This window comes from Tetrahymena thermophila (assembly GCF_000189635.1).
Source record: "Tetrahymena thermophila SB210 genomic scaffold scf_8254516, whole genome shotgun sequence".
Taxonomy (NCBI): Eukaryota; Ciliophora; class Oligohymenophorea; order Hymenostomatida; family Tetrahymenidae; genus Tetrahymena; species Tetrahymena thermophila.
Window position 1 is genome coordinate 20,505 of NW_002476291.1, and position 21,993 is coordinate 42,497.

At 19.1% G+C, this 21,993-nt stretch overlaps 5 protein-coding genes across 5 annotated transcripts; 2 read left to right on the top strand and 3 right to left on the bottom strand. All coding sequences in view use genetic code 6, as the record gives it.

Annotated features, from left to right (window-relative positions):
* Positions 1-788: 788 nt before the first annotated feature.
* Positions 789-4,511, bottom strand: TTHERM_01181980 (transmembrane protein, putative; the record flags this gene model as incomplete). Its single annotated transcript, XM_001021826.2, has 5 exons — positions 789-970; positions 1,039-1,122; positions 1,258-3,415; positions 3,503-3,554; positions 4,135-4,511. The coding sequence occupies 5 exons, from the start codon at positions 4,509-4,511 to the stop codon at positions 789-791; spliced, it is 2,853 nt and encodes a 950-aa protein (XP_001021826.2).
* A 3,612-nt stretch (positions 4,512-8,123) lies between these two features.
* TTHERM_01181990 (alpha-galactosidase) lies at positions 8,124-9,713 on the top strand (the record flags this gene model as incomplete). The annotated part of the gene is made up of 3 exons (XM_001021827.3): positions 8,124-8,393; positions 8,524-8,907; positions 9,219-9,713. 3 exons carry the CDS (start codon positions 8,124-8,126, stop codon positions 9,711-9,713), a joined length of 1,149 nt encoding a protein of 382 aa, XP_001021827.1.
* Positions 9,714-12,323: 2,610 nt separating this feature from the next.
* Positions 12,324-12,875, bottom strand: TTHERM_001181993 (hypothetical protein; the record flags this gene model as incomplete). The annotated part of the gene is made up of 1 exon (XM_012799090.1): positions 12,324-12,875. One exon carries the CDS (start codon positions 12,873-12,875, stop codon positions 12,324-12,326), a length of 552 nt encoding a protein of 183 aa, XP_012654544.1.
* Positions 12,876-12,975: 100 nt separating this feature from the next.
* Positions 12,976-15,629, top strand: TTHERM_001181997 (hypothetical protein; the record flags this gene model as incomplete). The annotated part of the gene is made up of 8 exons (XM_012799091.1): positions 12,976-13,091; positions 13,390-13,479; positions 13,683-13,763; positions 14,047-14,136; positions 14,391-14,480; positions 14,803-14,892; positions 15,194-15,283; positions 15,515-15,629. The coding sequence occupies 8 exons, from the start codon at positions 12,976-12,978 to the stop codon at positions 15,627-15,629; spliced, it is 762 nt and encodes a 253-aa protein (XP_012654545.1).
* A 1,137-nt stretch (positions 15,630-16,766) lies between these two features.
* On the bottom strand, positions 16,767-21,716 carry TTHERM_01182010 (kinase domain protein; the record flags this gene model as incomplete). Its single annotated transcript, XM_001021829.3, has 20 exons — positions 16,767-16,780; positions 16,890-16,948; positions 17,462-17,551; positions 17,666-17,755; positions 18,093-18,182; positions 18,302-18,391; positions 18,444-18,524; positions 18,887-18,976; positions 19,036-19,125; positions 19,239-19,328; positions 19,566-19,655; positions 19,806-19,895; positions 20,080-20,169; positions 20,241-20,330; positions 20,404-20,493; positions 20,649-20,732; positions 20,796-20,885; positions 21,081-21,170; positions 21,433-21,502; positions 21,647-21,716. The coding sequence occupies 20 exons, from the start codon at positions 21,714-21,716 to the stop codon at positions 16,767-16,769; spliced, it is 1,638 nt and encodes a 545-aa protein (XP_001021829.3).
* Between the last annotated feature and the right edge of the window lie 277 nt (positions 21,717-21,993).

The window sequence follows — 21,993 nt, forward strand, 5'->3', positions numbered from 1 at the left end:
AATCATTATCTTGTATTATGTTATTATTTTAGTTTTTATTTTCTTCTTCTATTACATTTATAAATTATAGCGTCAAAGGTTCTAGGCTTTGAAATGGTTTAATAGAATTTTTATTAAAGTTGGTTCCATAATTAAATGGCATTGTAATTTATTTTTTATATTCAATATTTTAATCATTTAAAGTAGATTTTATTGGACTATTCTGAATTATTTTTTACTTGATTTCTTAAAAATTATCATTGGAAGAAAGATGATTTTTTTCACTAGCTGGATTAAGATATTTGTTGTTTTAAAAAAAACAAAAGTATGAAATTCTTTCAGTTGTATTTAATTGTATATTTTCTTATAAAGTATTCTACCATTCTATAAATTCGAAACTAGAATCAGATTCTAATTAATCAGAAGATTTTTATTGCATTAAAATATTAGTTGTTTATGTATTTGATCTATTACTAAATATTTAATATTGATTCAAGTAGATTTAATCAAATTTTAACTATTCATTTTAAATAAAAATATTTTTTAATTAATTTAAAACTTTTTATTTTTATGATTTAAACTAACTAATCTTTATCAAAGGCATATATTATTCGACATAATTAATTTGTAGATCATTTAATGAAATGGATACTCTATCATCTTATTTCATTAAAACTTCATCAAGAAGTTTTTAAAGGAGTAATAATTAGTGCAATGAAAAATTTTTATTATCGATTTCATCATTTTTATTATGATTATTTTATTTATCTACAAATAGATTAAATTCATTTAGCTGTGGCTAATTTATTTCAAATGCTATTACTATTTGAATATTCTTATTTTTATTAAACCTTTGCTATTGTTCTACGATAGATTTATCTTAAATTTTAAATGAATTAAATATTTATTACAATTTAAAAATGATTCTATAAGGCATATTTGACATCAAGCTTCTGCTTTTCTCCAAAAGAAATGTCAGAACATAAGCAGCCTTTTTATATTATTTTCTAAATATTAAATACTCAGCATAATTAAGTTAAACAATTTCATATAAACTACTGATAGGGATATTTGAAAGTGAGAGTATATTTTTTTGGCTAGTAAACCTGTTTTCCCTTGGACTAAATTTATTTACTTTAGAATCTTATTTTTAAATTTTTTTATATTAAAATATATTTTTATTTTTTTGAGAATTCTTTTTTGGATTAAAATCAAAATACGAATATTCTAAATTCATTTATTAAGATACATTTAAATTATTAAAACTTTAATTATTACTTTAAATCCTAGGAGAAAGCACATAGGTTTTATGAGTTTCTAAAATATCAAATGTATTGTATTTCGTAAAACTATTGCTATTGATATTATTATTATTATTTTAGTTTTCGTTTGCAAAATTAATTTATTTTATGTTTAGTTTTTCATCGCATGATCTTTGTTTTGTAATGTTTTTTTGCAAATTAGTCCTTTCAATGATACTTTTTTGTAATTACTCGTACTAATTTTTAACAATATTTTTAGATTATTAAATTCTTTTTTGAGCCTTTTAGAATTTATTCATGTTATAATAGCATTTAGAAAATATGCATTCGCATACAGCTTTTATATTTTCTTAGCAATGCAATATATTTACAAGAGGTATTAATTCTTTAGTTAGCTGCTTAATCTATCCCCAGAAGTTATATAGGGATTTTTGGTTTTAGTCATCATTCAAATCTTATTATAATATAATCAAAGTTGTTATATAATTAAGTTTTCTAAAAACCAGATTTGAAATAAGTTCTTATAATTCCTGATATTATTCATCTTCTTTGCTGAGATAATCTATTTAAATAGTATTTTTAGCTACAAAGCTATTTCTAAGTCTGTTTTTTTAACTACAATTAATTTCATTGATAATTTGGGACTCTCCCATGCCCATGCGAGGAATCATTTTTTATTATTTAATTTTACTCTAACTTGTTTAATTATTGTATATGCTTAATTGTTTGATTCTTGAAATACTTGCACATTTCTCTTTACTTCTATTTCGATAGGTAAAAGAATATTGTTTGATACTTGAATTTGCTATGTTATTTTATATATTTTATTCACTAAAAGAATATGGTTGTAGAATTTTTATGAAATGAATATTATCTGTTTGATCACAAAATTCTTAAATTTCATACTTAGCACAGATAATTGAAGATTCAAAATGCTCTAAAGATTAAAAGTAATGCTTCTAGTTTAATAAAATGCATCCAATATTATTATGCGCTATTCCTACAGCATAATAATTTTTAAATTTTTTAAAAAAGGAAACTTTTTTATTGAGATCAACTAATGTTTTTCCTTCATTTTCAATAAAAAAATGCTCACTCAAATATTAGAGCTACTAAAATAATTCATAGAAACTGTTATAAAGCATTTTGGTTTCTTTTGAGAGAAATAAATCATCCGCATTCAATTAAAATTCAACAATAATTTCATTTATATCACATTATTTTTTAAGCAAATCAATTTTTTACAATATCTAAGTCAATTTATTTATAGGATTATAAACCTAATTTTTGACTAGAAGTAAATACTAATATATTGCGCAAACTAATAATAAACCATTTAATGAAATAAATATTGAAGCTACAATTAATAGTATAGTAGAGAGTTTAATCAGTTAGTTAGTTTCTGCTCTTAAATCCTCATCTGAAATCATGTTAATTTATAAATAAACATATTCGAGTTATTAACCTTTATTTCCTAAGTAGCGAGTTATATATTTTGGGATATCATCAAAACCAATGATGGGATTAATAATTACTTTGTAAACTGACTAATTTCTCTAATAATCAAAAATCATTTAATATTAGCTCTAATTCACCATTTATTGTAAATTTGTTTTTGTGTCGTTTGAAGTATCAAAAATCCATTTATTATAGTTATTATTTATTAAATTTTTAAAATAGTTAGATTACTATTAATCTTCCAAAAATTAAAGCTCAACGTTATAAAAATTATCTATTTTTGTAATTGAAGAAAAATCATATACTTTCTTAGAATTAAAAACTATTTAAAATGTCCTTGGATCAATTACATAATACTACTTTGACGACTCAATGACAGTTTAGAAGTAAGTTGATAAATTAGAAATCATAGCATCCAAGCACTAGATATGATGTATTTCTACTTTCCTAGTATTTGGATTTAAATAAAATAATTTCTAGCATCCAAATTATGATAAATAAGGAGTTTCATTTCCAAGTGATAAATTTGGGGAATTCATATAAAATGAAGTTTAATTAAGATTATTTTAATACCACAATCTCTTTCTGGGATCATATTCATGTTTCGCATTTATATTTTTTTTATCAACTACTTAAGAAAATGATGTATTTGAGAATGTAGAAAAAAGAAACCCCTCATTATCTGATGCATAAAAAATTGTCTTAAACGGTATACCCTGAAATTAATTATTATTAAGAAACACTCTGCTTTGATATCCAATAGATCTTATTATGGGACTTATTTACGTATAATTTTAAATTACTGTTTTTCTTAGATTGTCTAAGTTATTGATGTAAACTTCATCTGGTAAATACCTATTTTATTAAATTAAAGTATTTTTAATTAGATCAACAATAGATTTATAATTCTTCAAATTTATAAGTTATAAGGGGGGTTATAAATAATTCTAGTTTTTTAAAATTTTCTATTTTAAATAAAGATATTTTGAAAAAATTTTCTAAAACAAAAATTGAATTAACTAACACCTCTTCTAACATTAATTTAAAAGTCTTTAAAAGAAAGAAAGATTGAATATTAACTATTTGTCAAATAAAAACCATAAATTTTGATTTCGTCACTTTAATTAATTAATTATGATTCTAAGTTTTTCTCAATTTTTAGTAAAAAAGATCTCCAATTATTTATTGCTATTAATTAGCACAAATAATTGTATTTAGATAAATAAAGTATTTTGATTCTTTTTTCTCTCGAACAATTTTTTGGGAGAAAGTAATAAAAATGAATTTAGTTTATTTTAAAAAATGATAATCTAAATGTCATGAAAACTTTAAATATATTTTGCAAAATAATGCTTGTTTAGTCAAAAAAATGATAAAATTTATTTAATAATTCTTCTTTTATAAATTATTCTTAATTATAATCTTAATAATTTACCAACCATCTACTAAGAAGGTGTTTTTTAATACTAACCTTGTAAGATATTCATCCTCAAGATTAACAAATGCAAGAATATTATTATAAAAAGATTTATGATGCCTTGGATTATATTTTACTTATCCTTGAATTACTTTATCTACAAATGAGTTAATAATATTTAAGAAATAAGGGAATTTGTAAATTTCTTTGCTCAAGCGATATGAAATGTATTGAGTGTGAGAAGAGCTGAATTTAATTTTATCATTGAATAAATTATCAGAGTATTCCTATATATAAATATTATTGTAATAAAGGGCTATCAACAAACTAGCTATCGAGCTTAAAAAAGCTAGAGTTATAGGAACTATTATTAAGACAAACAATTTAATACGCATAATAATCTAATTACCTATTTTCTTATTAATTATTTCAATTTATTTTTTTAATATTTGTAATTCAGAATATCAAATTTCACTTTAAATTTCTTTGCTCAAAATTAATATTTAAGATCTATTAAGTATGAATTTGAATATATCTTTAAAATATCGCAAAAGCATATTCAAATAAATAAAAATTGTTGTTCTGTAAGCTTTCAAAAAACTTACTACTTCACTTTAAAAACAAAGAATTATTTATATAAACATATTTGTTAAGCATATCAATCTAATTTCCTACTCGTGAGTTTTTAATGCTGAATCTAAATTATTATATACTAAGTTAATATTATCTAATTCATTCATCCTAATTAAAGCTTGTTTACTATATTTTTTATTGGATTTGACAAGATTAGATTTTTATTAATATTTGTTTTCAGGTTACATCAATATTAATTAGTAAATTATTATTTTTTATTAACTCATCAGAAATCTTAGGAATATATAAATATCTATTTGAACATACATTTATTAAGAATATTCAATTGAAAAATATTCATTTCAATTAACAAAAGTGACTAGTAATAAATCTTAATTATATGATACATTTTTTAATCTTTTAAGGCATAGATTTAATTTTTTTTAAGATGATTTTTTTTATAATATAAAAAATACAAATTAAGCTCATTTTAAGCTTACTAAAATTATCATTGCTTTTTTAAATGTTAAAATTTTTAAAGATATTATTTAATTGTTTTTTATATGTATATTAACTTAAATGAGAAATAGGATTTTAAAAATGAGCAATTTCTTAAAATCAATTTAATTGAATCTTGTAATAATATAATGATAGCAATAATTAAATCAAAATATTTATTTATTTTTTTAAATAAATGAGTTAGTTTTTTATATTATTTGTAATATTAAAAATTTGTACTTTAATTTTAATAATATTTTTGAATTATTTAAAATAATTTAAGAAAATATTTTTATTTTTTTAATTACAAAAATAATTTTTACAGTCATTTTAAGTATTTATATTTTATATACGAAATGAAATTTGTTTAATCAACTCAGATTGAATTTATAGATATTAAAGAATTTAATTTTTAATATCATTGTTCTATTTATCTATTTATTTTATCTTTAAATTATTTCAATATCGCTTTCTATATTAAAATCTCTTAAGAAGAAAATTTAAAGAATTTTCAAATTTAATAAAAATTAATTGTCCATATTTTGTATCAATTGATAATATATTAAATCAAATTTATAAATACTTTTATATGCATTTTAAAATTAATATTTATATGATTTTAATCAGTTTTAGCTATTTTGTTATATTATAAATTTATATATTCGAATTAAACCTAATTTTCATATTTGTAGTATTGTTAATATTAGCACAAATTTCCTAAACAAAAAATGATTAATTAAAATTAAATGAAATACTATAGTTTGAATATTAAAAGAGTAAAATTGATCTTTAAACGAGAAAAGAGCTTGAAACATATCATAATAACCAATTAAATCATAAATTTAATATAAATAATAAAGATGAGTTTTGGGAATAAGTGAAATATATGTTAATCAATAAATATATTCACATTAAGAGAAAGAGTAGATGCTTAGAAGTATACGAGAGTAGCTTGAAGCAATAAACTCCTCAATCTATATAAATTAGATGGAAGGCAGAAGAAGCAAAATATTTTATAATAATAACTATAAAATTTAAATATTAATTTAATTAACTTATTAGAAAAGGAATTATTTGAAATAGTTTTTGAATTTATTTAATTATAATAACTGTAATCTTCTTTAACTATGAATTAAAACTCATAATCAAATAATATACTTATTTTACATTATTTGAAAACACTTCTTACATATTTCATGAATAAAGTATTTTTAATGATTAAAAATTTACTAAATAGAACTTTAAAAAAACTAAAACAAAGATTTTTTTTTGAGAAAATATATAAAAATTATGAAGAAATCTAAGGTATTCTTATTTTATTTATTTAATATATAGTATGATAAAATAATATTTTTATAAATATTTTCAATTTTAAAGTTTAGTAAATATTTTTTCTAATTTTAATAGAAATTTTATATTTTTTTAATATCCTTTTTTATCAAAAACAATATCAAATTGTAAATCAAAATAAATTAATTAAAATACAATAATCTCTATATTTTTTATCACAAATTATAAGATTGTTACTCATGTGATTTTAATTAATATTAGCTATTATTTACTTAAGTGATAAATTCGACATAAATCTAATGTCTATATTTGTAATATTGTTAATCAACAGATATATTCATATTAAAAGAAAGGGTAAATGCTTAGAATGGTACAAGAGTTAGCTTGAAGTAGGAGTTTCTCAATCAATCAATCTATATAAATTAGATAGAAAGCAATAGAAGCTAAATTTTTTATCATGATTGCTATCAAATTTAAATATTAATTTGGTTAATTTATTAGAAAAGGAATAATTATAAATAATTTTGAATTTATTTAGTTATGTAAACTGTAAACTACTTTAACTATTAATTATTTATTACTTATAATCAAATAGTATACTTATTATTCATTGTTTGAAAACATTTCTAATATTTTTAAGTAAAAAAATATTTTTAATATTTACTAAATATAACTTTTAAAAAAAACTAAAATAAGGATCTTATTGTATGATAAAATAATATTTTTGTCTGTATTTTCAATTTTAAAGTTTAGTAAATATTTTTTCTAATTTTCATAGAAATTTTATATTTTTTTTATATCCTTTTTATCAAAAAAGATTTCAAATTATAAATCAAAATAAATTTATCACAAATTATAAGATTATTACTTATGTGATTTTAATCAATATTAGCTATTATTTTCTAAAGTGATAAAGTCGATATAAATTTAATGTCCGTATTTGTAATATAGTTAATCAACAAATATATTCATATTAAAAGAAAGGGTAGATGTTTAGAATGGTTCAAGAGTTAGCTTCTAGCAAGTAATTTCTCCCTCTATCTATATAAATTAGATTGAAGACAATAAAAGCTAACATGATAATTAGTATCAAATTTAAATATTAATTTAGTTAATTTATCAGAAAAGGAATAATTAGAAATAATTTTCAATTTATTTAGCTATGTAAACTGTAAACTACTTTAACTATGAATTATTTATTACTTATAATCAAATATTTGAAAACATTTCTAATATATTTAAGTAAAAAAAATATTTTTAAACTTTAAGAATTTACTAAATAGAACTTTTAAAAAAAACTAAAATAAGGATCTTATTGTATGAGAAAATAATATTTTTGTCAATATTTTGAATTTTAAAGTTTCGTTAATACTTTTTCTAATTTTCATAGAAATTTGGTATATTTTTAATATCCTTTTTTATCAAAAAATATTTCATTTTGTAAGTAAACATAAATTAATTAAAATAGAATAATCTCTTTATTTTTTATCACAATTTATAAAATTGTTACTCATGAATTTAATAAATATACTTAAGGAAGTGTTTAAAATATATTGAGTTAATGATTTAAATAAAATCCACTCAACATCATACAGTTATTATAATAATTAATAACAAATAAATATATATAAATCAAAGAAGTGCAAATGAGATAGACATTGTAAGTCTTTTTAGTTTTATTTTCAACTTTTGCAATTATTAATTGTCTTAATAATGGCCTCGCTTTAACACCTGCTATGGGTTGGAATTCATGGAACCACTTTCATTGTGATATTAATGAAGACTTGATCAAATAGACAGCAGATGCTATTGTTAGCTCAGGATTAGCTGATGCAGGATATAAATATGTCAATCTTGATGATTGCTGGCAAATTTCAAGAGATTCTGAAGGATACATTCAAGAAGATAAAGCTAAAGTAAATTAATAAACCTATTTTTATAATTGTCAAATGAACTTTTTTTCTTTTTATTCAATTCTTTTGAGTTTGTTCGACATATTTAAATTACTAAATAATCTTATTAATTATTCATCATAATATTTTGTAGTTCCCTTCAGGAATAAAGGCATTGGCTGATTATGTTCATAGCAAAGGCTTGAAATTCGGTCTTTATAGTGATGCTGGTGACTTCACTTGTGAACACAGACCTGGCTCTCTTGGCTACGAAGTGAAAGATGCTGAGAGATATGCAGAATGGGGAGTTGACTACTTGAAGTACGATAATTGCTACAATAATAATATTCCTCCTCAAGTCAGATATCCTCCTATGAGAGATGCCCTTAATTCTACTGGTCATCCTATTTATTTCTCTATGTGTGAATGGGGAGAATAAGATCCCGCAACTTGGGCCCCTGAAGTTGGAAATTCATGGAGAACAACTGGAGATATCTCAGATAACTATGATTCCTTCCTAAGCATTCTTGAATAACAAGTAATATACTAACCTTGTATTTAGATTACACAAAATTCTTAATGTTTGCCTACTATTTATTTACTTAATTAGCAAATAAAGTAATGAATAAAATAGTAATAAATTAATCTAAATAGAAAAATAAAGATTTCTTTAATTAAATTAACTTTTTGAAAATAATTGCCATCAAAAAGTGTAAATATGTTGTCATCAAATTTAATAAAAGAAAATATCTTACATTTATACAAAATATAATCAAATTGAAAGCATTTACTTTCTATCAAATTTGGTGATAATTAATTCGTGCTTATTTGTTTTTTATTTTACTAAAGGTTGGTTTAGAGAAGTATGCCCATCGCGGTGCTTGGAATGATCCAGATATGCTTGAAGTTGGTAATGGAGGTATGACTACTTAAGAATATGAAGCTCATTTTGCTCTTTGGGCTTTATTAAAAGCTCCTCTTTTGATTGGATGTGATGTAAATAACATGTCCCCTGATACCTTTAGAATTCTTTCTAATTAAGAAATAATCGCAATTAACTAAGATCCTCTAGGAATTTAAGGAAGAAGAGTTTTGAAGACAGATTAATATTAACTCTGGATTGGCACAATAGTAGATGGTATAGCAGTTATCCTCTTCAACACTTCTTCCTAAGATAGTGACTTATCCTTTACCTTCGAGCAAATTGGTATTACAGGATAAGCTATCATCAGAGATTTATACAAGCACTAAGACTTAGGAAAGTTTTCAAATTCTTTCTCAACAAATGTACCCACTCATGGAGTTGCTGTACTTAAAGTTGTCCCTCTTTCATTTGCTTATTGATATAATTATTCAATAATATATATATACATATTTTATATTAATCATAAAGAGAAAAATTACGATTATAAATAAACCACAAAATTAATTGTTGTCAATTATCTAATTAAAGAATAAGTTTTCATCAGTATTTTCAGGCTTATATTTTCATCATACATAAATAATGTAAATTTTAAAATAAAATAAAAGTTCTAAAAAATAGATTTTATAAATTAAACATGTTTAAATATTACTAATAATACATTAAATTTAAATATTACTTATAGTACATTAAATTTAAAATATAAATAAAAGAGTTTTGCAATATTAAAAATAATAATTACTATTTATTATTGATGGTTTAAATTAGAGCTAAGCATAATTAAATTAAAAATTATGTATAAATATTAAATTAATTGACTGATATATTGTGACATATTAATAAAAATAGTGTGTCATCAAAATATTTTTAATTTGTGTAAATTTGTCAAAAAAAGTAGGGAGGAAGTGTATGATGTGGTGAATTTGGGTCCGAGATATAACAAATTAGGGTATATATAAATAAAAAATATAGTTAAGATTTTTAGATCTTTAATTAATAGAATTGTATCAACATATGAATCCCATCTTTGATTCTTGCTATCTTTATGTGAAAAAATTTTGAACAATATTCAATAATTAATTAATTATTGCGACACAAATTGTGACATATTTCTCTTCCTAAAAGCAAATTTTTTAATTTGTATTTGATAATTATTAAGATTTATTTCTTTTTTTTTTCTAAATTAATTTGAAATAAAATTTAAATAATTTATGAATATTCTTATAATTAATTAAATATCCATAAATTAGTATTCAATATTTATGTAAATAAAATACACTATTTAAGAGAAAAGATATTTTTACAATCTAAAAAAAGTAAATATTTACTTTTTTACTATTAAGTTATTTTAATTAATAAAATAAGTTATTAGAATCTCCACTTTAATTGTTTTAGATTCTCCATGTTGATCTGAAAAATTGGTATATTATTATTATAAAAAGGGTTTTAAAATTATACTTATAAAATTATAAATCATTTAATAATTTTATTTTTAATTTAAATCGTATAAAATCCTATTAAAAAAAGATGTTTATATACATTTTATAGGGATTGAGTCACCCATCATTGGGTTTATCCTATCGTATTATATTTAATTTTCATATGATTCAAAATATTATTTTTCTTATTAAAATTATCATATTATTTTTTTCACTTTTATAAACACACATATTTTTTAATTATTTTAACTAAATTTTTTTTATATTTTATATTTTTCTTTGATTTTTACTTCTAACAAACTAATTATCTATAAGTTTTCTTCAATATTTATAAAGGTCTAATTAAATTGATTAATTTGGTGCATTAAGCTTAGGTGCTGGGTTAGGATATTGTACTAATCTCTCAAATTTGACACTTAATCTTTCGTAAAAACAATTTATTTGTTTTGAATTGTGAAATTTATTTTAGAATATAAATATGAATTTATAGCAATATAAATAATTATTTTAATTTATTTATTTATTAGGTTTTTAATTTGATTAATTTTTTTTTATTAACTTGTGTTAGTTAGTTTGTTTGTTTGTTGTTTTTTTTTGCTTTTGTTAAAATTACTCATTTCTTTATTTTCAACTTTTACTTTTTTTATCAATTAATTAATTCATTTTATATTTTTCTTCATTTTTTCCTTTTAACTAACTAATTAAATATATTTTTTCTTTAATATTTAAAAAGTTAAAATTAAATTGGTGCAATTGGTGCTTCAGGCTTAGGTTTAGGTTTAGGAAATTGTTATAATCTCTCAATTTTGACACTTTATCTAAAGTAAAAATAGTTTAATTGTTTTGGATTTTGATATTTTTGAATATAAATTTGAATTTAAAATAATATAAATAACACTTTTAATTTACTTACTTACTTATTATCTTTTTATTTGATATATTTTTCTTTTTTTTGTTAATTTAACTCATATTTTCATTTTCAACTTTCGCTTTTATTATTATTATTTTATTTATTTCATATTACTTCACATTTTTTCTACATTTCTTCCTTCTAACTAACAAATTAACTAATATTTTTTTCTTCAATACTTAAAAAGTGGAAATTAAATTGGTGATGAAGGTATATCAGGTTTAGGTTTTGGTTTAAGAAATTGCATTAATCTCTCAAATTTGACACTTTATCTATGGTAAAAACAGTTTATTTGTTTGGTTTGTGATATTTTTGAGTATAAAAATGAATTAAAAGAATTTAATTAACACTTTTAATTTATTTTTTTATTACTTAATTTTTTCTATTTATTTAATTTTGTGTTTGTTTGTTAATTTAGCTTATTATTTCATTTTCAGCTTTTACTTTTATTATTAATTTATTAATTCATTTCATATTAATTAATATTTTGTCTTCATTTTTTTCTTCTAACTAAGTATCTTATTAATTATATATTTTTTCTTCAATATTTAAAAAGTGATAATAAAATTGCTGACGCAGGAGCATCAAATTTAGGTTCCGTCTTAGAAAATTGCACTAATCTCTCAAATTTGGCACTTTATCTAAGGTAAAAACAGTTTATTTGTTTTGGATTGTGATATTTTTCAATATAAATATTAATTTAAAACACAAAAACAAACTAATTTTTTAATTAATTTATTAGTAGCTTTTTATTTGATAGTGATATTTTTGTATTCTCCTTGTGTTATTTCTTTCTTTCTTTCTTTCTTTGTTTTTTTGTTAATTTAACTCATTCTTTTATTTAGATTTTTTCTTTTATTATCAATTAATAGTTCATTTCTTATTAATTAATATTTTTCTGCATATTTTCCTTCTAAATAACTAATAACTAAATATTTTTTCTCAATATTTAAAAAGATAGAATAATATATATAGTACTGGCGCATAAGGCTTAGGTTTTGGTTTAGGAAAGTGCACTAATATCTCAAATTTTACACTTAATCTAAGGTAAAAATAATTTATTTGTTTTGCATTGTGATATTTTTGAATATAAAAATGAATTTAAAACATAATAACTAAATAACTCTTTTAATTAATTTACTGAATAACTTTTTATATATTTATTTTTCTTTTTTTTTTTATTCTGTTTGAGTTTTTATTTATTTATTTATTTCTTTTTTTGTTAATTTATCCATATTTAAATTTTTCAACTTTTGATTTTATTACCAACTAATTCATTTTTTATTATTTCAAATTTTTTTTTCATTTTTTCCTTCTAACTAATAAATTAACTATATGTTATTTCTTCAATATTTAAAAAGTAAGAATTATATTGGTAATGGAGGTGCATTTGGCTTAAGTTCTGGTTTAGGAAAGTGCACTAATCTTTCAAATTTGACACTTGATCTAGGGTAAAAACAGTTTATTTGTTTTAGATAGTATAATTTTTAAATACAAAAATGAATTTAAAACAATTTAAATAACTCTTTTAATTTATTTATTAATTTTTATTAAATTATTTTTCTTTATTTTTTATTCTTCTTGTGTTTATTTAGTTATTTTGTTAATTTAATTCATTTTTTCATTTTCAAATTTTGCTTTTATTTTTAATTAATTAATTCATTCTTATTATTTCATCTTTTTTCTTAACTTTTTTCTCTTAACTAATTAACAAATTAATTATACATTTTTTTTTCAATATTTAAAAAGCCAAAATAAAATTGATGAAGTAGGCGCATAACGCTTATATTTTTGTTTAGTAAATAGCACTAATCTCTCAAATTTGGCACTTGATTTAGGGTAAAAACTGTTTATTTGTTTTGGTTTGTGATATATTTGAATATATAAAAGAATTTAAAACAAAATTATCAACTCTTTTAATTTATTAATTAGCTTTTTATTTGATTTATTTTTCTTTATTTATTTATTTATTTATTTCTTTGTTTTTTAATTAAACTCATTTTTTGGTTTACCTATATATTTTTTCTTCAATATTTAAAAAGGTGGAATAAAATTGGTGTATTAGGCTTAAGTTCTGGTTTAGTAATGTGCAATAATATCTCAAATTTGAAACTTTATCTTAAGTAAAAACAGTTTATTTGTTTTGGATTGAGATATTTTTGAAATTAAAATGAATTTAAAACAAAATAAATAAATCTTTTAATTTATTTATTTATTTGTTTTTTATTTGATTTATTTTTCTTTTTTTATTCTGTTTGTTATTTATTTATTTATTAATTTTAATTTTTAATTTTTAACTTTTGCTTTATTATTTATTAATTAACTTTTTACTATTTCATATTATTTCTTCATTTTTTCCTTTTAAAATAACTTATAAAATATATTATTTCTTCAATAATTAAAAAGTTTCAGTAAAATTAGCAATGAATGTGCATCAAGCTTAGGTTCAGATTTAGTAAATTGCAATAATCTCTCAAATTTGACACTTGATTTAAGGTAAAAAAGTTTATTATTTTGGAATGTGATAGTTTTGAATATAAAAATGAATTTAAAACAAACTAAACTAACTCTTTTAATTAATTTATTTATTTATTTATTAGTTTTTATTTTTGATTTATTTTACTTGTGTTTCTTTATTTGTTTACTAATTTAACTCATTTTTTCATTTTCAATTTTCTTTTTCATATTTTATCTTAATTTTTTCCTTCTAACTAAATTAGCTCTTTATATTTTTTTCGAAATTTAAAAAGGGGAAATAAAATTGGTGATGAAGGAGCTTCAGGTTTAGGTTCTGGTTTGGGAAATCTCACTAATCTTTCAAGTTTGATACTTCATCTCTAGTAAAAACAGTTTATTTGTTTGTTTTTTTTCAATAGTGATAGTGATATTTTTGAAAATAAAAATGAATTTAAAACATAACAAACTCTTTTAATTTATTTATTTATTAGTTTTTATTTGATTTATTTTTCTTTTTTTTATTCTACTTGTGTTTCATTCTTTTTTATTTATTTATTTTTTGCTTGTTTGCTAATTTAACTCATTTATTTTTTCATTTTCAACTTTTGCTATTATTATTGTTAATGAATTAATTTCTTAATATTTCATACTCTTTCATTCTAATTCGCTTATTAACTATATATTATGTCTTTACTATTTAAAAAGGGGTAATTAAATTGGAGAAATCGGTGCATCAAAATTAGGTTCTGATTTAGGAAAGTGCACTAATCTCTAAAATTTGATACTTGATCTAAGGTAAAAACATATTATTTGTTTTGTTTTGGATTGTGATAATATAAAAATGAATTTTAAAACAATTTAATTGACTCTTTTAATTAATTTATTAGCTTTTTATTTGATTTATTTTTCTTTTTTATTTTCCTTTTGTTTTTTCTATTTATTTATTTCTTTATTGTTTGTTAATTTAAATCATGTATTCATTTTCAACTTTTGCTTTTATTATTTATTAATTAATTTCTTGCTATTTCATATTTTTCATTCTTTTTTTCCTTCTCACTAACTAGTTAATTAAATTATTTCTTAAACATTTAAAAAGTTGCAATAAAACTGGTGTAATTGGTACATCAGGCTAAAGTTCAGGTTTAGCAAATTGCACTAATCTGTCAAATTTGACACTTTATTTAAGGTAAAAACAGTTTATTTGCTTTGGTTTGCTATATTTTTAGCTTTAAAAATGAATTTAAAACAATATAATTAATTCTTTTAATTTGTTTATTAGCTTTTTATTTGATTTATTTTTCTTTTTCTTTGTCATTCTGTAAATATTTTTTATTTATAATTTTTAAATATAATTTTAGTTTAAAAATTTTATTCTAATTAATTGTTTTTGGTAATTTATTCTAATTGATAATAAAAGTTTAGGCTATATGAACCAATCAGAATAATTGAAAATTTAAAGCAAATGTCTTAAATTAAAAAAATTAGTTTTCTTTCAAACAAATTTATCAAAGTAATAGACAGAAAAGTGGTGAAAAAGGATGAATAAATAAATATAAAGTATTTGAATAATAGAAAATAAAAATATATGTTTTATTACATTATTATTTCTAATTGCAGATTTATTTTTTTAATAGAAATTAATTTGATATTAAATAAATTTATTTTTTTAATTTCATAATTACTTATTTAATTTGTATAAAATTTAAAATAATATAATTAAATTTTAAAATTTTTACTTTATATAAAACTTTTAAATTTTATTACATTTTTGTTTTATAAAAATTATTTGAAAATAAAATTCTATCTTAATTAAGCTTACTTAATTAATGAGGATTTAAAGTATTTTTCTTTGTAAATATTTTTTTAAACAAATTTAGTATAAGCTATTTATTTAATGTAAAACCATGAATAAATTATTAAAGTTTTTTTTATTTTTAATCATTAACAAAAAATAAAAGAATTAGACTGATATTTAATTTAAATTTTAAAAATATTTAAATAACATTTTATGAAACATAAATAATTTACACAATAATAATATCAAAATTGTAAACTATATTTTGCTAATTTCTTTATTTTGAGAAGCTTTTAAATTAATTTTAGTTTCTCTGGCTTCTAAAGTATTGAATAGCTATTAATATTAAATAAATAAAATTTATTATTTTAAAAATATTATATACTTTTTTAAGAATAATTTTTAATTAGAATTTGATTTTAAAGTTTCATAGTAAATTTAAATTAAATAGCTTCTTTTTACACCTGAAATAAATGAAAGCATAATTTTAATTGCATAGCATTTATAATTTAGTCTAAAAAGGATTGTTAGAAAAAAAAATATTACAAATCAAAGAAAGCTAAACTAAATAGACTGTAGTTTTCTATACTAGAAAAGAAGTCTATCACATCCTAACATTTGATTTCATTCCTACTTTTAATATATTTTACTTTATAATTTATGCATCAATTTTAATCCTTAAATGTAAATTATTAATATAAAATTTTTAATGTCATTTAATAAATTAATCAATTTCATTTTACCTAAAATTAAGTGCTAAATGTTTAATTTTATTATTTTTCTTTAATAAAAAGCCGAATTAAGAAAGCTAAGGATCTTTTATTTAACATTAACTATTTTTAATATTTTTGATGTGATTATTTGAATTTTTTTTTCAGTTTAATAATACTAAATATTAAAAAAAGTAGATTTTGTTAAAATAATAATATGTATTGGATAATTTTTTTTAAAATAAATTTTTTATACAATAAATCTAGGTGTAATGCAAAGAGTTTACAACCAGCTGTTAATGCTAATAAAATTGCTGATGCACCACTATCTCCAATTTAGTTAAAACTTTTTAAATTATATTTAAAATATATTAAAAAGTAATTTGGAGGTAATCGAAAATAATATATTTATTTTTGGTAATCAATTTATTATTTTTATGAAATTTTGGACTTAAAGAAATATATAGATTTTGATTAACTTTTATTGAGTTTTTAGTTTTATATTTATAGATTATAATATGAAACTTAAATAAATAAGTTTGAATTTTAATTTACTTAGAAAGTTCAATAAATAATAAAAATCATTGAATTAAAATGGCTAAATATTATCATTTGTAAATTTTCTTTTTAAAAAAAATTTTCACTTTTTTTTTGCAAATTATTCATAAATTTTTAAGGTATTAAAACAATAAAAATAAATAGCATTTTTTAAAAATCATATAAAGGAGAATATATAGTAAATAAATTGATTTATTCAATATTTATTTTTAAGAAATATATTTATCATTTTTATCTTATCCTCCTCTTCTATCAAAATTTTAAAAATTAACAATAAAAAACAAAATTGTAAATTATTTACTTCAAATTAAGCTTTAAGGATAAAAGATTTTAGTAATTTTAGAAAATCTTTCCTAAGTTTTATGGGCCTTTTTCTGTAATATTGTTATTTCTTTTTAATTAACAAAATAAAATTTTAAAAATACACTAGCATGAAATAAATTTTTTGATTATAATAGATTAATTTGGTAATAAATTAATGTATGAAAATAAATAATATATTTACGAAAATTTTAGATTAAGATTTTAGAGATTTTTGCAATTTGCTAGTTCGAAAATTATGCCTGAAAAACCTTCATCACCAATTTAATTATTACTTAAAATTTTATAAATATGTTAAAGTTAATATAAATTTATTAATGAATTTTATGTAAAATAAGCGTTTTTATTTTATAATTTCAATTTAAATTTTATAAAATTATCTGAATTAAACTAAAATGTATGTTAATCTTTTTTATATTTATAATTTCATTCATTTTTAAAAATAGATTGAATGAAATTATAATAATATTTTTTAAGAATCAAATTAATTTGTTTGATAGACAGACATAAAATTAGATCTTTATTTTTAACTTTATTATACTTTTATCTTAGACAAATTTTTAATAAAATTAATGATAGAAAAATAAATTAAAATTAGTTTATATTTTTACTAGAAATCAATTTTCACATTTTAAAGGACTTTGCATTTTGATAAACCAGAGCATAAACCTTTAGCACCATCATTATCAATTTTATTCTAACTTTAAATTTTTAAATATATTATTAAAAATACAATAATAAATAATAACTTAAAACATTTATTTATTAAATTTAAACTATTTAAGTTAAGGTTTTAAAATTAAAAATATGAATTTTTTACGAAAAATCGACTTAGAAATTTAAAAGATTATCACAATTTCCTATGTTTTAGCCTAAGTGCATAACACCTATACCTACAAAACTGCCTTTGCTTTTTTATATTAATCAATATAATTAAAAAGAGAAAAATTAATTTTGTATACCGAAGCTAGAGTTTCAAGTTTTAAAGATTTACAATATTCTAAATCATAATAGAACCTAAAGTTACACCTTAATCATAAGGACTTATATAAATAAAAGTATTTAAATTGAAATTAAAAAGAAAAACTCTTAAATAATTTTGATTGCTCATACTAATAAAAATTAAAACCGTCAATCCTTATTAATTAAGGCTTATTTATTTTAAAGCCTCTAGCTAAGATTTTCTAGTACATTTAATTCTCACTCATCATTTTTTTATATAAATTTAGACTGAAAATATGAGGTATTATAAGATTTATTTAATAGATATTTAGATCAAATAAAATATTTTGGTGTTAGTTAAATAAAACATTAAGGATTGAAGATTTAATTTCAAAAAATAAAGTTGTTTTTATTGTTTAGATTATTTTTAAAACTATGAATAATATTAATAAAATTTATTTACGTCAATTTCAAAGTAAATGTTGTTAGATTGGAGCAATTTACTAGAGAAGGACAAAAAATCTATGTATCTAAATAATCTATAGGATTCGATCTTTATGAAAAAAATAGTAAATGAATTAAAATTTGAATTATTTTTCTTATATTTTTTACTTTAAGTTCATATTTAAATTCTAAATACTTTTGCATTTGAATAAAGGAGTAACTAAATTTGAAAAACCTTAGGCGTTTAGATGGTTAATCCTTTTGATATAAAATAAATTATCATACTAAATAAAAAAAGAAATATATTTTTTAATAAAAAAATGTATATATTTATCCAAAAGCTTGTATAAAATAATAGAATATTATTTTACCTAAGATTAAGCACATAATTTTTGAGATTAGTTAGATTTTCGAAGATTTAGCCTAAACCTATTGCACCCTTTTCTTTAATACGATTACACCTTATTTTTTAGAAAGATTACGTTTTTTTTTTTTTGAATTATTATTTTAGTATTTTATATTTTTGTTGATTTCTTTATTGCTTTCAAAAATTTAATAAATTCTTAAAAATGAAAAAATGATACATTTTTTAAATTTAATGAAATAGTTATGTTAAATTTTAATCTTTATTTACTAAAATTAGTAATAAATTTATATAATAAACTGATCAAAAATAAATTGTTAGAAAATATTTTTACTCTAGCATGAGTTTCAAATTTTAAACCATGGAGCACTTTGATATAGCTTGACCTAAACTATATGCACCATCATCACCAATTTCATTAGAACTAATTTAATTATTTAATAATCATTCATTATTATTTTATTATTTAAATTAAAAGCTGGATAAATTTATTTTCTGATAATTTTTAGAGAATGATATACTTTTTTTTAACAGTTAGAAAAATAATAAATAAATAATTAATTAAATATTTTACTCCATTTATAGTGTTAAATCTGAAAGAAATTTACAATTTGGCCAATTAGAGCATAAGTCTTATGTTCCTTTTGGACCAATTTTGTTGTAGCTTTACATATTTTAAGAAAAAATTAATTATTTTTTATTTTTTTAGAAAAGCATTTAAAATAAAGAATTAAATAAAATTAAAAATTAAAACTAAAAAATTAAGAAAAAAACTGATATTATTTATATATTTAATCATTTAAATAAATTTAAATTCAAAAAATAAAATTAAATTCTAATTATTTTACTAAAGAAACAATTCTAAAATACTAATATTCCTGCAAGATGAAAAAGCAAGTCCTAAAGCTGAAGCTCCCTAAGCACCTATTTCATTGGCTCTATAAATAATCGCCAATTTTTAGAGTAGTTAATTTCTCAATAAATAATAAAAAGCAAATGTAATTTTTACCGTAGGCTAATTTTCAACTCAGAGATATTGGTTAAATTTGCTAAAGCAGTAGCTAAACTTTATGCTCCTTTTTATTCAATTTTATTCCTCCTTTATGTAATTAATTTTTTAATTTTATGAGATATTGGTTAAATAAATATTAAAAAATTAAATAATTTCTTACATAAGTATGAGTTTTAAAGACTATAGATTTTTACAAGATTCTAAGCTTGAACTTAAGGTTTATATACCGTTATCACTAATCTCATTTGAACTTTAAAAATATATTGATTTTTTTTTAAATTTTTATTGAGAATTTCAAAAATATTTTGTTTTTTTAAAATATATAATCAATCCGAAATGAGGAATTTATACAATAAATAAAAAAATAAAATAAGCAATAATATTAAACAAATAATATAATTTAACCTTAACAATAATTTCAAAACTTGAAGATTTTTACAGCTTGCTAATCCTAATCCCAAATATTTTGCACCTTCATCTCCTATTTAACTTTATTAAGAAAAAATTAATAATTATTATTGAGATAGTAAAATAGCATTATAAATTATCTACCTAAGTGTTAATTTTAAATTAGTTAGATTATCACAATTTGTGAGTATAGAACTCAAATGTAGAGCACCCAATACTCCAATTTTTGTATGACTATTTTAATATTATAATCGATATTAATTAATAAAAATAATTTGTAGATTTGATATAGAAGTCAAAGAAAATAAACATTTATTTAAATTAAAAGTCAATTAATAAAAATTAAGTTTAAATAAATTAAATTGAAAGAATTATAAAAATTTTAAATTTAAAAAAAAACAAAATAAATAAATAATTAAATTATTTTACTCTAAATTTAATTTCAAAGTTTTCAAAGATTTGTTATCCTTAAGAATAGATGTTAATTCAAGAATATCTTCACTATAAATTTCAGTTTCTCTAATTAATTTATATAAAAATTAATTATTTTCTTCTACTTGTAAAAAAGCAAGGAATAAAAATATATAAAAAGGGGGGTTAAATATGAAATTTTTCATAAAATAGTTTTCATATTTATTTATTGCATATTTAAAATATTTTATTTTCCTACATTAATTCCCTTTTCCTCTCTACCCTTCCATACATAAAGACAAATAATAGAAAATATTTAATTTCATGATACTATATTAACAATAAAAAAGTGGATAAAAATAAATTATACTGCATGTTAAGATTCAAAGTATGTAAAAGAGAGCAAAATTTTAAAGCAGAACATAATTGTTATAATCCTTCTTTTCTTATATCAGTAAATCTTTAATTTATAAATAATATATTAATTATTATTAAAATATTAGTATTAAATTAAAATATAAAATTAATAATTTAATTTTTTCTATTTTAATAAAAAAGTTAAACAATTAAAAATAATTTTTTACTATAATTCAATCTTTAATATTTCAAGGTTAGTGAATTATGCTAATTTATGACCTAAATTTCAAAACCCATCATTACCAATTGTTTATGCCCTTTTATATTAATAATTTAATACAAATATTTTTAAATAAGAAAAAATTAATTTAAAATGCATTAAAGACTAATTTGAATAAATAATTTATTATTTTTAAAAAATAAAATATTTCTATCTTTAAATACAATCAACAAATAGATAGTATTTAAATAATTTTAATTTTTTATCAAGGCGTTTTAAATCAGATTTTTATTAATATTTTCCTCAAAAAAATTGATTATTTATTTATTTCAAATTTTAAATAATTATTTTGTA